The sequence below is a fragment of the Mus pahari genome, chromosome 18 (assembly GCF_900095145.1).
Source record: "Mus pahari chromosome 18, PAHARI_EIJ_v1.1, whole genome shotgun sequence".
Lineage (NCBI taxonomy): Eukaryota > Metazoa > Chordata > Mammalia > Rodentia > Muridae > Mus > Mus pahari.
In genome coordinates, this window is record NC_034607.1 from 38,213,564 (window position 1) to 38,230,144 (window position 16,581).

Here is a 16,581-nt window from a genome sequence, read left to right on the forward strand (position 1 = left end):
ACTTTGTAGACCAGGCTGGCCTCGAACTCAGAAATCCGCCTGCCTCTGCCTCCCGAGTGCTGGGATTAAAGGCGTGCGCCACCACGCCCGGCTTTTGTGAGTTACCAGTTATTTCAACTAGATCAATGAGGTCAAATAGAAACTCTCAGAGCTCGGCCTGCCCTGTGCTGAATTTGAACTTGAGCGTTTCTAAAGCTTAGGGCTTTGGATGTCTGATGCTGTGTGTCCCTGTTCCGAGGCAATCCGAGGGAAACTAAGCCCTATCTGTTCAGGCTCAAAGAGCTCTACAGGCTTGGCCCAAGTGCGTTTGTCTCACTGAAGACTGTGAGCTAATTACTTTTTTTTTTTTTTTTTTTTTTTTACATAACAAATCAAATCAGACTGACACGAAACTGAATCATGTTAAAATTATACGCCTAGCTTCAAGTCATTCTTATCTTCCCCCCACAGCGTCACTGAAGGGGTCCGTGCTAAAACCCAGTCAACAGTGCCAATGACAGTGGCTCTGATGACAGTGCTTGGGAAGGAAAAGTACCACTGTCCTCTTCTCTGGGGAAAATGCCCTCCCCGTGATGGACTCAAGAGCGAGTTTGGATGGTCATTGCAAGTCTCATATGGAGGGTGAGAGAAGAGGCCTTGCTTTGTGTGGGAGACAGAGCAGAAGAAAGCACTGCAGAAGGCTTCATCCCAACGTGCTAATGATGCTGATGACCGTGGGTCTCTCATAATCCCAGCGCGCATCCCAGTGCGCATCTCAGTGCGCATCCCAGCGCGCATCCCAGTGCACATCCCCGTGGGCTATAAGTATTAGTAAAACGGCTGGAGTTCCCCCATGCTCTCTTCTTTTTTTCTCGAAGGGAATGGAGTTTAGGGAATTAAGAGTTAGGCCTGAGAGTCTTGTGATCTCTCTTCACGTGCCTTGTTGTGACAAAGGGAAACCCCCTCGTCACCACGTTCAGCTTCGTGTCTTTTTATCACCGTCGCCAGCTGCTTATCGGAATGGACAGGAGGCAGAAGGGTTTCTGGGTCTCAGTGACTTCTTTCGAGGTCGTGGAAAGTCTACACAAATAATACTTTGAAACTAGAGCGAAATGGATTTGATTTCTTAAAACCAAATGCCGGGTATTTTAAGTTGTAGGAAAGTCACCTACAGCCTTCATCTTCCCGCCTTTGGGGATGATGATGTTGGCTGGCCTTTGGAGTTTGTTTCCAGCTAAGCTATAAAGGAACACCATTGAAAACAGGGCTTTTAGCATTTGCTACCCAGAGGCATCTAAAAGGAGGAACTCTCCAGTCTTGTGGTAGGGAGGAAGGAGGCTCCTCAATGAATGCCTTGCCTTGAAGAACATTTGTCAGACACTTCCCTGTGTAATCCTATTAGGCTTGGGCCACCCCTGTTTGAGAGTGGGCACAAAGAAAAACAAATTGACCACTGCCAGTGCACCAGGCTGCTCGTCCCCAGTCCAGCCACAAGACTTGTGGTTGCAGGAAATACCAGAGATGCAAAGTGAAGTTACATGGAAGGCGCGGTGGTCATCAGACATGGCTAATAATCCCGTCCACCGTGTGGCTCGCAGGAAGCCATCCAGGCCTACTTCATTTCGCTAATGGTTTTTATGATTTGGACTAGGGAGGGGAAAAGTGAAAGGAGGCTGAGCCTTCTAGTCTGCCTCTCTGTGAAGGTTACATATAACTTGTCTCGCTAGGGTTGAGCCCTGAATTCATGATCTTTGGCCCTAAGTGAGTGAGTAAGGTAAAGGATAAACAGCTATGCTCAGCCGATTATGAGTTGACCATTAGGTTTCACCTGACAAAGGTGAAGTCTCAGTTGGGAGTTAGAGGGCTCCCTTGAGACCAAGCCCTTCAATTTTTTTTTCCCCATGGGTTCACTCCCCCCCACCCCCACCCCCAACTTCTTTGAGATGTTCTTTCTGCGTAGTTCAGGTTAGCCTCCTCCCTCAGGCTCCTCAGTGCTGGGATTAAAGATGTGTTTACCATCCTGTTTGGATTCCTTACTTTTTAAAAGGAGAAAAGTCCAGCCCCTTGCCTGAGTGACCCAGGTGGGCGATTGCTGTCTGACACGATCCCTAACCCGTGGCCTGCTTGCTTGCTGTCTGTGGAGCCATAGAGGAGTGCCAAACCATACCTCACAATGTCATCATCTGAGACTGTACCGACTTGATACTCATCTCCGTGGGCAAATGGCTTCCTTACACTGTAAATATTTATGGGAGACCTGATAGTCTAGCTGCTCAGGCTGAGGGTTTAACAAGAATTTTCACTGACACCAGCTGGCAGGGGAGCATGGTAGGTGAACGTGGGCAAGTCCTGCCAGGGAAGTCCCGATGGAGCGAGGAGAGAGTGTGCAAGGTGTCCAGAGAGGAAGTAGATTTGGGAAGGAACTGAAAACAGGCCATGGCTGGAGTTTTCCGAGCATAGCCTGGCAACCCCACTGTCACAGGTGGTGGTGGGGGGCTACTTGTGTGACATGGCATCATGCCACAGAAAGAACAAGTTTTCTGTCCTAGTTCACAGAGCTTTCATTCTGCCCCAGTAAGTTTATATAATCACTCCGTTCCTGTCAGACTTTCCAAGGGTGGAAACACTGGAGGAAAGTCTGTATCCAAAGATGCACTAGAGATTAAATAGACCTGCTTCAGGGCACCAACTGAAAGCAGAACCCCAATAACAGCTACCCTGCTGTTTCTTGGGCATCCCCTCTCATTTCAGGATGTCGTGTCAAGGAATTCAGGAGACACCGGTTTGTATCTTCGTGCGGGCAACACGGGGGATCATCTGCTGCTGGGAAGTTAGAGAAGTCAGATTGTGTCTGCTTTAGGGACCCATAAAAAAAAAAAAAAAAGCATTAGCTAAAGACAGATTGACAATACTTCATACAGCGCTGAGAGTCTTGTCCTGGAAAGCCTGCATGTGGAGTAGTCTAAATCCATATGCTTTTTTTTCTTTTTTCTTTTCTTTTCTCTTTTCTTTTTTTTTTTTTGGGGGGGGGAGGCTCTAAAGCTCAGGGGGACTTTTAATCCTGCTGTATTATTGGAGAAAAACTTATCAGAACCACTTACAGGTATGACTTGGGGATTTGGATGGAAAAGCCCCACATTTTCAAATAATAAAATTAGCCCGCAGTTATGTAATACTTTCTGCCTTAGGGTTCACCAAATATCCCGGGGAAGTGACTAGTTTGAAAGAGTTGCTTAAACTGACAAAAGAGCCCCCTTTCCTGGTACTTCTCTTCAACTCTGTGGGACTTCAGTCTTTACACTCTTCTTTTGAGCCCCAAAGGAGCCGGTCAAGATGGCGGTCTTGTGACTATCATCAGACAAATGATACATAAAGGGAAACCTTACCTTGGGTGGGAGAGGCAAGAGGCCTCAGTGTGGGTGGGACAGCCGACCCCACAGCATCTGGGGGCTACCAGAGTGCAGGAGGGCTGCTCGCAATTTCACGTTATGACCTCTCAGGGGTCTCAGGGCAGGGCCATTACTGTCCTTTTGTACATGGAGGTGGCCCCAAGTTGATTTAACTTAAGTTAGCCAGGCCTAAGATTGCTCTTGGTGAGAGAATCTACTAAGCAGAACGTGCTGTTTAAAAACAGCTGCTGCATCTCTCTTTTGATTTGGTATATAGAAGGTGTCATATATTAACAAGCTGGTCATTCCTCACAGATTGCTGCCTCCACAGAACAATCGTGACCTTTTTGATTCCTTCTTTATAGACACAGAATACAAATAATTACACTAGCTTATGGTTTGATTAGCGTGGCTCCTGCAAGCCTTAATTGGGCCCTGTTCACACATCCTAAGTGGAACTCCCTCCCATGGTTAATGAATGCTATTAGAGTCCAGCATCTGTATAGATTGCCGCAGCCATATGGCTGCTGCAGTACATAGTGGACAGTAATCCAGATTCATGGTATGGGGGGGGGGGGGTCACACCGACTTCAATGAAACATCTGATGTCATCGTGGCTCAGTATGGAGTTGTTTATTTACTTATCCATGTACACAGGCTTGAAGGTTTGACCGTCATTTACATGAGCACTGATACCCAATAAAGACAGAAAAACAACAAATCCATCAGGGGTAGTAAGGCACAACCTGAATCTGTAGGGTTTTTGTTTGTTTTTTTTTGTTTTGTTTTGTTTTGTTTTTTTGTTTTTTGTTTTTGTTTTTTTTGAGCGGAAAGGGGTAAAATTCCTCTGTTAATGACAGAGCTCGCTCTTCAGCCACGCAGCACACACTGCCCAGTTTGTTAGTGACTAGTGATGTTGCGGTTAGAAAATGGAGCTGTTTTCTCCGTTACAGACTGCTCCTCTGTCATCAGCCTTCAGGACAGTGGTTTTCGAAGCGAGACTCGAATCCCCTTGGGTGGTTTGTGAGCTGGAACAAGGTGTTTTGGTTGTGTGCCTATTTTTTTTTTTTTTTGCACAAACCGAAAACTTTACCGATAACGTTTTTTTCAGAACTGTTATTCACAGCTGTGCATCTGTCTTCCAGCTTCAGGGGTATCCCATGGGACATGTTTTGGGAAAAGTAGTCCCTGGAGTATAACAGAGAATCTTTAGATGTTCAGAATCAACTTGAGGGCCAGATAACTGCCTTATGGAAACTCAACAGTTGTCTGGAATTGGCATGGTGGAACACAATGGCTCTCCTACTCTCAAAGTGACACTTCTGCAGTGGACAAAATGGAGAGGATGGGAGAAAGGCACAGACACACACAGACAGATACACACACACACACACACACACACACACACACACACAGTCCCTATGCTTGGAAATGCTTTGTACCTAGGGAGTAACAAAAAAATGTTTTCCCTCCAAAGAGACATTTCATCATGGCTCCCACCAGGAACAAACTGGACATGAGAATACAGAGCAGAGAAAGGGGAAATGAAAACATACAGATAAACTCGGAATTGCACAAGCATGTGTATAAAATTTAATGGGTTCCCGATTTCATTTCATAGAAATAAATGTCATCTGTGAAAACCAGGTTCAGAACACCCACTGAAACACAGCATTGACCTCAACTCTCCAAGCAATTTTTTAATTCCAAATGCTTTGTTGTAACCTGCACTTGAGATCTATGTAAATTATGCTATGAGTATTAAACCACATTTGTGTTCCCAGCAAACCAGGATCTCATGGCTAAGAAGGGGGGGCGGGGGCGGGGGCGGGGAAAGGTGTTGGGAGAACTGGGGAAGGACCTACCAGGTCTAGGCCACTGGAAGGCTTGTTCCTCCAATGGCCCAATGCCTCATGGAAAGGAGGAAACCGGGGGGGGGGGCGGGGGGGGGAAGGTTTGGGCCTCAGATGTATAGATTTACATGTCCACAAATGGGTATCTTCTTATACTTCTACGTATCGCTGCTACTTGAGTCTTAAAAAGTGATCAGATCTGAATGAATGGAAAGTGTGAAAGTAATTTCGGTCTTGAGTTTTAAATCCAGTAGGAAACCTCACACACGGTATTTTTACTTTTAGTAGGAAGATTTTTTCTTAAGGCATGAGGTATGTTAACAGGGTGTTTGAATCTCTGCATCGCTACTGGAGTTTCATATGCAAAGCACTTGCGATGGATGCATTTTGCTTAGATGAATATATACACGTTTTTCACTATACTACGAACTAGTCACGACATTTTTTTTTTTTTTTACAATAGGCAATGAGTTAGGACAATTAAAAGCCTCTAACCACCACCCACAGCGATGTCAGCTTACTTCTTTTTCAAGTAAATAACGCCTCTCCCCATGCTGAGTCATTGAAATGAATTCCTTTATTTCTGTTCCCTCGCCCGCCCCTCGAGTGGCTCATATCCATAAGGCAAGGAAACACCTACGGCTCCCCCTAGGAGACATGGAAGCAGCTATTTCTGACTACACGGAAGCAGAGCGCACACAAAAATCGGAAAGAAGCCTTAGGGGACTGTACAGCGGACCATGCACAAAAACTTTGACCAATTTGGGCCTTGCTTGCACTGATCGCCTTTTTTTTTAAAGAATGGCATTTTCTTCTTTTGAGAGGATAGATGAACCCATGCTCAAAAACCCTTCTAACACATCTTAAAAAACACAAGTTTCCTTTTAAAAAAAAATGTGGCACTTCAAAACAAGTTGGCACAAAAATGAGAGTGACATTTGGTCTCAGGTTTGTGGTGGAGCCACTCTGTCCATCTCCCTCTGGGTGGGCTCCGGCTCCGCCAGGGGGAAAAGCTAGTGGAGTGCAGGGCTCAGGGCCCTGGCTGGGTGATCTTATTCTTGCTTTTCAGCATGGTGTCCCCCGGCGCAACAGTGGCTTCCAAGGGGAGACCCTGTTGCTGGTAACCATAGTTGACATTGCCGCAGGGGAAGTGGCGCAGCCTGAACAGTGGCACCTCCTTCATGGTGGCGCTCAGAGCCGATGGCTCGAGCAGCAGGGCAGCCTCGGCTCTGCGGGGCCCCGCGCCCGGCCCGGTCCAGCCACCCTCGGCCGCTCCTGCCCGCGCCTGCGGCTCGGCGCCCGGCGGGGGATGGGTCTTTTTGGCAGGCTTCTCGGTGAACCACGAGCCGTAGGTGGGGTTCCACAGGCTGGTCGGCTTGTTTCTGGATCCCGGGCCTTTGTGCAGCTCCGGGGGAAGGTTGGGCTGAGAGAACGCCATGTTCACGTGGCCCCGATCGGCCGCACCTCGGGGCACCGGGCCCGCACCCGCTCCAGCTCCCGCTCCGGCGCCCGCACCCGGGGGCTTCTTCACCAATGGGCCTGGTGCCGTCAGGGCTGCGGGCTGGGGAGCTGCGGACGTCTCCTCGTGCTTCGCAGGCTGGGGAGACACCAGCAGAGGAGGCATTCCCTCGGGGTCTTTGGGGCGCATGGGCACTTTCTCCTCCTCTTCTACTACTGGACCATATTCGATGGGTAGAGCTGTGTTGATCACATCGGGGTCCTGTGGGGGTTGGGGGGCAGAGAGAGAATGGATGAACACGGAATCAGAGAGATGTTGGGTCTGGAAGAGATGAGAGAGAAAGGAGAAGAGGGCGCGGGAGGGGAGCTAACGGTTAACAGTTGATCCATTTCTGTCAACTGGACACAAACTAAAGTCACCTGAAAGGAGAGAGAAAACCTTGAGTTATTGCCGCCATCGGATTGGCCTGTGACCTTGTCTGTGGGGCGTTTTCTTAATGATGGGTGTGGGAGAGCCAAGTCCGCTGGGGGCACCCCTCCAGGGTTCTATGAAAAACAAACTGAACAAGCCAATAAGCAATCTCCCTCCATGGTATCTACTCCAGTTCCTGCCTCCAGGTTCCTGCCTTGAACTCCTGTCCTGGCTTCCAGTGATGACAGATGGTAAAGTATTCTGAGGAAATAAACCCTTTCCTCCCCAAGGTGCATTTTGCACACAGTGGTTATCGAAAAATGGAAAACAACAGAAAAGCAAGTTAATATATTAGTTGACAGGTGTGTATCAGAGGACAGCGTGAGCACCACTATTTTCGAATAACCCACCAGAGGAGGAGAGGAGACCCGGTGCTTAGGGGGTGGGGGTAAGCACCCATGCCTGGGGGCAGAGCAGAAGCCCCTGGGGCATTTTTTTACAGATTTAAAAATTTTTTTTATTAGGTTTTAATTTATAGTGTGTATGTATATGTGTGCAGGTATGCATGTGCCTTGGTGTGTGTGTGTGTGTGTGTGTGTGTAAGTTGAGGACAACCTATGGCGTGTGTTCTCTGCCCTCCACTATGTGGGTCCTGGGGGGGGGGGTCAAACAGGTCATTTGGCTCTAGCAAGCAAGAACCTTACTTAACCCGTTGAGCCGTCTTACCAGCTTCTGTTTTGTTTTGTTTTGTTTAACATCACTTTTAAAATGTTAAGGTCTATTTCCAAAAAATACTCTTGCAAACTTCAAAGACAAAAGATAATGTGACTTTCGTTTTGTCGTAGGGAAGCTGGCAGGGAAGAGGGATGCCACATTTGGCTCACAGAGGGTGTTGTTTGCCCCTTCCCTAAGCACCTGCAGGTTTCCTCGTATTTGGTGGTGTGTTCTCGTATTTGATGGTGTGTTCTCTGTGTTGTGTGTTCTTGTTGCTTGTGCAGCTGTTCCAAGGCAGGGGCTCACTTGCCCATTCAGTGATGGGGCTTCTGTGGAGGAGAAACCATTCACAAACCTGGCTTATGCTAGATCGCTGTCAGCGTCATAGACTGTAAGATGAGAGCAGACGCGGTTGCCATGGGTTTAAAGGAAAGTGTGTGGGAGAAAGCTCTAGGGAAAATTTAATTCAGTAATAGTGTATGCAAATGGAGGGGAAACCTCGGTTACTTAAATTTTTACAGGACAGCACACCGGTCCAGTATCCGTCAGCAAAGGGTTTAAGAAAACAACTACACATATCTTTTTAAAAGCCATTTCACTTACTGCTAGCTTCTTCCACAGTCAGTCCTTTACGGCCTGCAGCTGTACAACCACCTGCCTTTGCAGTGATATTATGTATTTTGGAGAAAACACCCCAAAGAAGGTATGTGAATGTGTATCTGTGTTTATGAGAGTATTCTATGCCTGTCAGAACATAATAAACTACATGCCAGTAAGCAAGGCTCCCTGACACATCCCCTCTTTCCCCCAATAACATGGCCACTGAAGTCCAGCTAGATGAAGAAGGCAGGTCACCCTCACAGCTGGGACCCACGACGGGACTGGGACAGTGTGGCTAGGCACACCGTTGCTGAAGCTCAAAGAAAGTGTCAGCCCTCGGTCCCGGCTGAGGGGGTTTAGAGAGACAGTGGCTTCACTGTTTGACTTTTCTAAAATATCTCAGTGGCACGGACACCTGATGGCGTCCCTTGTGCAGCAGATGAGCCCATCCTCGCGCACATAAGGTGTCACGTCAGCTTGACACATCTGAGTGGAGGGAACTTCAATTAAGAGAATGCCTCCATAAGATCTGGCAGTAGGCACACCCGTAGGGGATTTTCTTAATTAGTGATGGATGGAGGTGAGCCAGCCCATTGTGTGTGTGGCTACTCCTGGTCCTGGGTTCTGTAAGAAGGATGAGCAAACAGACCATGAAAAGCAAGCCAGTAAGCAGCACCCCCTGCCCCCCGCCCCCATGACCTCTGCATCAGCTCCTGTCTCCAGGTTGCGGTCCTAACTTCCTTCAGTGATAACCTGTGGTATGGAAGTGTCAGTCTAATAAAACCCCATCCTTCCCAGCTTGCTTTTGGTCATTGGTCATGGCTTCATCACAGCAACAGGAACCCTAGCTAATACGTACAGGTGGCGCTAGCTGGGCTTAACATACAAGAGCAACTGTGAAAAGCCAGGAAGCTGGGAAGGGGCCATGTGAGGGAGATGCCAGGGAGCTGGAGGGGGCAACTCGTAGGTGGGAGAGAGCGTTAGTAGAAGTGAAATTGGGGGACAAAGAGGACTAGCTGGAGTGGGGGGTGTAGGGCATAGGGAGAGGATGCTAATTTAATTTTGTATGCTGACAGGATCAGAGCCAGGAGGGAGGGAAAGGTGGGACACAGTAAAGGGAAAGCTGGTCACTGACATAAAGTCCCGAGAGGTTGCTGCTGAGACCCTGATAGGAAGATGGACTGGGGAACAGAGCCGCTGCAGAGGACTGTCGCAGATGCTCTGGGTCAGTGTGAGACACGGGAGGGAAAGCATCCTCCTGCCACTGCCTCTATTCCCCTGTCCTGCTGCTGATGAGCGGGGAGGTACAGTCTGCTGAGGATGAAGATGAACAGTCACGGTTCAGTCAAGATGGGAGGGGGGGTGGGGGAGGGGGGGCGGGGGAGGGGGGAAGCAGGAGAGGGCTCTCTCTAAGCCCAGCCCCTCCTCTATAAAATGAGATAGAAGGAGCCCTCCCGGAGAACAAATTAAAAATAACATGGAAATCCAGGGCTGGAGATGGCTCAGCAGTTAAGAATACTTTTTGCTCTTCTGGAGGACCCAGGTTCGGTTCCCAGGACCCACTTGGTGGCTGTAAATGCCAGACCAGAGATCTGTCGCCCTCTCCTGGCCTCCATGGGCATTGCAAGTGTGTAGTGCACAAACAGACATGTAAGGCAAAACATTCCCACACATAATATAAGAACAAATCTTTGAAAAAAATAACATGGAAAAGCAACTTATATAGTCTAAGTCCACACAAGTGCTACTGACGAATGGTTTGAACATTTCTCCAGAGTGGTTTAGCTATTATGTAATTACTATCTATTTAATGTAAATGTTTAGCCGAGTTGTAAGTCTTGAGAGCTTTCGTTCTTCTCCTTTATATCCCATTTCATTTACAAAACAAGTAGCTGCCTGGTTGTCCTTGATAGCACAACAATATGGGTACCTGAATAAGAACCAAACATCAACAGACGCCAAACATCAACAGAAATATCACGGACCGCACTCCTAGACAAAGAACTACAGGCAACTGATGTCAGCTGAGAGGGGACAATTATTCTCCCCGGGGTGCAATCCTCTAATTGATTATCCAATAGAAGTGGTTGGCCCTGAAATTTTATGGAATCACAAGGAATACAAAGTACATTCAGCAGACAGTATTTATATACATATGTAATAATAATAATAATAATAAAAAGAGGTCACGAGTTTGAGAGGAACAGGGTTAGGGGGTGGGTTTGGAGATGGGAGGGGCTGGTGTGAGGAAAGGGAAATGATGTAATTATACTTTAATTGTTAAGATGAACACACAGCATTAGCTGTCTAGCAGGGACGCCGTTATGCTTGCGAATTGAATAGACTCTATCTGGCCCTGTGATGTGAAAGTGGGAAGTTTCCAGTGTTTATTGTAGGACATTGGAAAGTGGGCTGCAAATCCTGTCACTTCGGAGATCAGGAATACTGAGGCTCACAATAAGCATTATTCTCTGGTGTCTTGAAACAGTTTCCCCATGTAGATTAGAGGCTGGTCAAGGGGAGAAAGCATTTATACCTGGGTGCAATATTCGATCCTCTCCAAAATGATGGCGAAGTTGGGTCTGTCTTCAGGCTGATGCTGCCAGCACTGCGTCATTATCCGGTATCTGAAAGGATGAACAAAAGTCAGGAGACACACCGGAAGGGGAGACAAGTAGGTCCACGTGATTGAGCTATGCTGCCCCCTGCTGGTGGGACAGAGGATCATCTCAAGACACCCAGGTAGTTTACATCAAATGCCACTTCTCTAAAGCCATGTTTAGGATGAGGTAATTTATTCCCCCTCTTGTTTTTTGGAAAGGAGGTGAGGGGACACTATAGGAGACAGAAAACACAAGCTCACTGCTCTCTCTCTCCCTCTCTTGGTTTTTTGAGACAGGGTTTCTCTGTGTAGCCTGGAACTGTCCTGGAACTCACTCTGTAGACCAGGCTGGCCTCGAACTCAGAAATCCACCTGCCTCTGCCTCTCGAGTGCTGGGATTAAAGGTGTGCGTCACCACTGGCCCTCCTTCTCTCTTTTTCGTGCGTGTGCGCTGCGGGTGATATTTAAGGGAGATATACCTAAGAGTGCAGGGCCAACTGGGTGGGTCTGGGATAGACATTTCTAAAGGCAACTGAGACATGTAGAAGTGAGTCTGCATCCTCTAGCCTGGTAATGGATACCTTTCTGGGATAACATTATTGTGTTTGATGGTCTGGAAGACTGACCCATCTTACGGAAGTCTCTGGGACACTCTTGGGACATCTTAAAAGAAGGCTACCAACTTCTCTTTAACTTTAAAGGAGCATTTGCAGATCCAAATACTTAAAAACAAGGCTGTGCTCAATTTCTAGAAGGAAGTTCCCAAAGGTCATACACAGGCCCGGGGCAGTTCTTAGGCGGGTCCATCCGTCCTCCACTGGTGACAAACTCCAGAACTTCCTGGTTGCTCTTGCTGGGGTACGGCATATATCCAAGAGAAAATATTTCCCATAGCAACACTCCAAAAGACCTGGGCACAGAGCAGAAGACAGATAGTGATGTGGACACACACACACAGAGACACCTAAGCTTTTATGTTTTCCTTTAAACCATTTTCTGTAACAAAGGACTCCTTTGCGCACTCGCGTGTGTGTGTGTGTGTGTGTGTGTGTGTGTGTGTATGTAGGCTTATGCATACAAACATTTGTGCACATATACACGGAGGCCAAAGGACAATAACCTTAAATATTGTTTCTTAGAAACCATCTACTTTATTTTAATTTTTAAAAATTATTAAATATCTTTCTCTCTCATATTTGTCTTTGTCTCTGTCTCTGTCTCTGTCTCTGTCTCTGTCTCTGCCTCTGTCTCTCTCTCTCTCTCTCTCTCTCTCTCTCTCTGTGTGTGTGTGTGTGTGTGTGTATTAGCAGGTATTCATAGAGGCAAGAAGAAGGTGCCCGATTCCCTGGAGCTGGAGTTATAGGCAGGTGTGGGCTGTTCAGGATGGGAGCTGGGACTGGAACTGGAACCCAGGTACCCTGTAAGAGCAGCAAGTCCTCTTAACCATGGGTTCATTTGCCCTGCTTCTAATTTGCCTTTTTAATAAAAAAAACTTTATAAAATATTTTTAGACACAGTCTCTCAGTGGCTCAGGGCTCACCGAGAAAGCTAGGCTGACTATGAACCCCGTGAGCCCCAGAGATCCACCTGTTCCTGTCTCCCCATCCTAAGCATTACAAGCTATGCCAGCACGCAGCCTCCGCCCTTTCTTCCCTTCTTGTGGTTTCTGGAGACTGAGCCAGGTCTTTAGACCTGTGACCTACAGGCATGTCACTGACTGAACTATCTCTCCAGGCCCCGTGGACTTTCTAGGTTCAGAAAAGTGAAGAGAATGACCAAGCACTGCCACCCAGGACTCTCTATTAAAAGACAGCTCCCGCTGACACGTTCTTCATTCTGGTCCAGCTCTGTGCCTAGGTTTCTAGGCTATGGAGCCTTGATAATTCTGCTCATTTCATCACAGTGCCATTGATTTCCATGCTAAAAAAAAATCTTATAACTAGGATGTGAAGTGTCTGTGAAATACTCTATTGCCATGAAACGTGGTTGCCCTTATCACATTTCTTTCGGTTTTCAAATATTTTGAACCTTGAGTGGCCATCTTTCTGCACTTTGATTTTAGTTAATTTTATTTGACTTTTTCTGTGACAGTCTCGTTCTGTATTATAGCTTGAGGCTTGAAGTTTGCTTCATTGCCCAGCGGGCTTCAAACTTGAAATCCCCCTGCCTCTGGAGTACAGGATGGGCTACCACAACTTCCTTAGATAAACCAAGCTAATACAATGGTAAACATCAATGATATTTCCTTCCAGCATGTGTGTTCTGGGCATTGAACTCAGGTCTGGGAAAATATGGTAACCCGGGACTTCATATGGTAGAGTGTTTTAATGAAGTCTGTTCATCTAGTCATTATTTTTAAACCTATATATTGTCTGTTCACATCTTTTGCACGAGGTTATCTGTCAGGGCATATTATGGTAGTATCTCAATTTGCCTTTTGAGTTGTAGACTTTCATTGTATGTTTTAAACATGTTAACCTTTTATCAAAAAGATGCTTATTTTTTGGTGGATTTTAAGGTGGGGCTGGGGATTGAATCCAGGGTCTTGCACACGCTGGGCGAGCATTCTAACCACTAACTTCAGTCTCCAGCCCTAAGTCCTGTTTTCCTTCATTTTAAATTTAATGTTGAGTAGTAAATCAGGTTGGCCTTGAAGTTACTCTGTAGCCAGGCAGGCTTTGATACTACAGCGTTCCTGCCTCTGCTCCTCGAAGAGTTATGCTTACAGGAATGTACTGCGGAGTCTAGCCACAATTTCTATTAGTTGCTTTATGACTAATATTTTAGTGTAACAATGGCCTTCATTTTCAAGTCATTAAATATATGTCTTAAGTTTTCATGACTTCTCTGAGGTCCCCAGTTATGCAATCTTCTCCTTACCGAAGGTTGCATATTTGCCATCTTCTAGGTGTGTTTGTTTTCCCACTCTCCTCAGTTAGACTTTATGTACAGTGGGTGAGAAGGGTCAAAATTGGCCTGTTTGTCTGAAGGACTCTTCCAACAGTTTATCAAATAACCCCCATTCCCTACTGGCTTTTGATTAAAGGTGGGGCTGTCTTTAATAGACACACCCACCGCTTCCTCTCACCGCTTTGCTTTCTGCACTGACAATATTCTGTTTTACTTTTTCTGTCCGTGTTTTGACATCAAATAAGACATTTTCCTCTTTTGAAAATTGCCTTTTGATTTCCCGGTTGTTTGTTTTAAAGGACGTTTGAGACACCGTTTACTAGGTTCCAGAAATAATATTTTCTGTGTGGATGACAGTTTTATTCTCTTAGTTTGATGATCATATTTCAGAGAAAGAAAATCCATCTTTGTTCCAGTACGTCGATGCAGATTCTGCTCTTAGAAAACACGGCCCTAACAAGGAAGAGAGAACCCCCTTCTGTGCAGCAGGCGTGCTTCAACTGTTGCTGTGTTGGTGAAATAAGCCTATTGCCAAGAACATGAATTGTCCCCTCACCCGTGGTCTTTCCGATCTCTAAGGGGAAAAGAAGACATCTCTCCTCCACTTCAGCAAACGACAATATAACAGATAAAAACAACAAAATCCAACCGAGAAGAGGCCTGAAGAGTTGTAACTATACATTCTCTGCTTGGTCTATAGACGGGTAAATGTAGACAGATACTCATGGGTGATTGCATTATCTTTTGTTGTTATTTAAAAGACAAGACAGGGTCTGCTTGTAGCTCAGGCTGGCCTGACATTATGTAGCCCAGGCTGGCCACAAACTGCCAGTGTTTCTGCCTAAGTCCCCTGGTTGCTGGGGTTACAGGTATGTGCCATATCATTTGAGAGCATCTGGGCGTTATTTTGCCTTCCTGATGCCAATGTGCCTTTTCTTCTTGAACACACAAATACAGACGTATTTCCTCCCCATCGGTTCTCCCCTTGGCCCCTCCACTGAAGTTCAGAGCGCAGCCCCCCCCCCCTTTAATATGCGAAGACATGGACAACTAAGACTATATATTCCATCAATATTTTTGCATTGTGAAATTATTTTAAAGCTTTAAACGTGGATGAACATCTTTCCGTGTTGAGACTGTAGCCTTAGTGTAGCCTTTTTTTAATACTGCTCTGCAGTTCCTGTCCGTTTGTCTTTCCATCCTCTGATTGAGGATGAGATAGGCTGCTGTTCTGTAAACCGTGTGCCAACGGGGGATCTTTGCCCAAGTGTATCTATCCTTGTCTACTGTCACATGCTCAAGAGCAGGCTGACAGGCCACATGACACTCAGGTATTCGGAACAGTTACTAACTTGCTCTTGTCATTCTGCCTTGGGGTATGGCAGGTGGCCGCCATGCTGTCTTGGGTTTCATGTGATTCCTCTGGAGGCCTTGTCAGAACAGGTTCTTGTCAGAACCTCCACCCCTGGTGTTCCTGATGCAGAGAAGGGGGCTAGGATGTCGTGTTGTCAATGATTACCCAAGTTACCACCATCTCCGGCCTGTGCACCCCACTTTGAGATTCACTGGGTTATTGGCCCAAGGCAAATCTCCCAGGCCTAGAAATAACGAAGCCTCTTGCTCAAATGGCCAACACAAGTCTGGAAGTGGGGGGGGGTCTTCCATCTTAGGATGTCACCTCAGTGTGGGACTTTCAAAACTCGGGTCATCCCCATGGCCTTGTGTTTTCTCTGCTAGGGACCATTTGCATGCCACTTTGACACCGTGACTTTAGCCTCTGACCATTTTCTCTCTTTTCTTGCGTAGGAGCAGGCAGAGTCCTGGAATGTTATGGTGGTTTGCTTGTCTGTGGCTCTCAAGCTCTGCTGCTCGACAGTGGTCACCTTCACACCGGAGATGGAGGCTCTATTCTGGAGAAATGTTCCTGAATTTCTTTGCCATTTTTGTTTTCTGTATTTCCCATGTCCTTCTTCCTGGGACTCTAACTTTGCTAGGATATCCGACCAATCGGCTCCATCTTCTCCATTTTCTTCTTCTTTCTTTCTTTCCAATGCCTCTCGTCCCTTAGAATTGTTTCATTTCCCTGAAGATTTACTCAATTCTGTGTTCCAATCTGTCCATGGCTTTTACATTTCCATTATCAGATTAAAAAGAAAGAAACTTCATTTTGTAATAGAATGGTTCACGTTGTGAAGGGATTGTGTTGCAAATATTGTTTCCATGCATGCCGTGCCCAGTTCCCCACTATTTTTAGCATTATATTATCATGGTACATTTATTATAAATTAACGGATCAGCATTAAAACGTTATTAACTAAAGCCCATAGTTTATTCAGATTTCCTCAGCTTTCACTGAATTTCCCTACTCTCTCCCCAGATTCCATTATGACATCACATCTCACTGAGTGGCCACGCTCCCTTAGGGTTCTTCCTTGTTCTTTCTGTGGCCTTGCCAGGATTGAGCAGCCCTGTCAGGGATTCAGTGGGGGTATCTCTCAGCTGGGACTCACCTGCTTTTCTTACGATTACCCTGGGGCTAAGGAGTTTGGGGAGGACCACACTCACATCTTTCATCCTAGGAGTGTGTGCCTAGGTAGGTGACGGGATGCTGATGCTGGAGTTTGGGGAGGACCACACTCACATCCTTCATCCTTGGAGTGTGTG

At 46.7% G+C, this 16,581-nt stretch overlaps 1 protein-coding gene across 1 annotated transcript in view; it reads right to left on the reverse strand.

Moving 5' to 3' along the window:
• Positions 1-5,796: 5,796 nt before the first annotated feature.
• Positions 5,797-16,581, reverse strand: part of Alk (ALK receptor tyrosine kinase) — a 723,531-nt gene continuing 712,746 nt past the window's right edge. The window contains exons 27-29 of the mRNA XM_021217650.2: positions 11,783-11,917; positions 10,942-11,032; positions 5,797-6,941 (exon numbers count right to left, since the gene is read on the reverse strand). Coding sequence (XP_021073309.1) covers positions 6,252-6,941; positions 10,942-11,032; positions 11,783-11,917 — 916 coding nt within the window. The 3' untranslated portion in view covers positions 5,797-6,251. The remainder of the gene's footprint in view (positions 6,942-10,941; positions 11,033-11,782; positions 11,918-16,581) is intronic.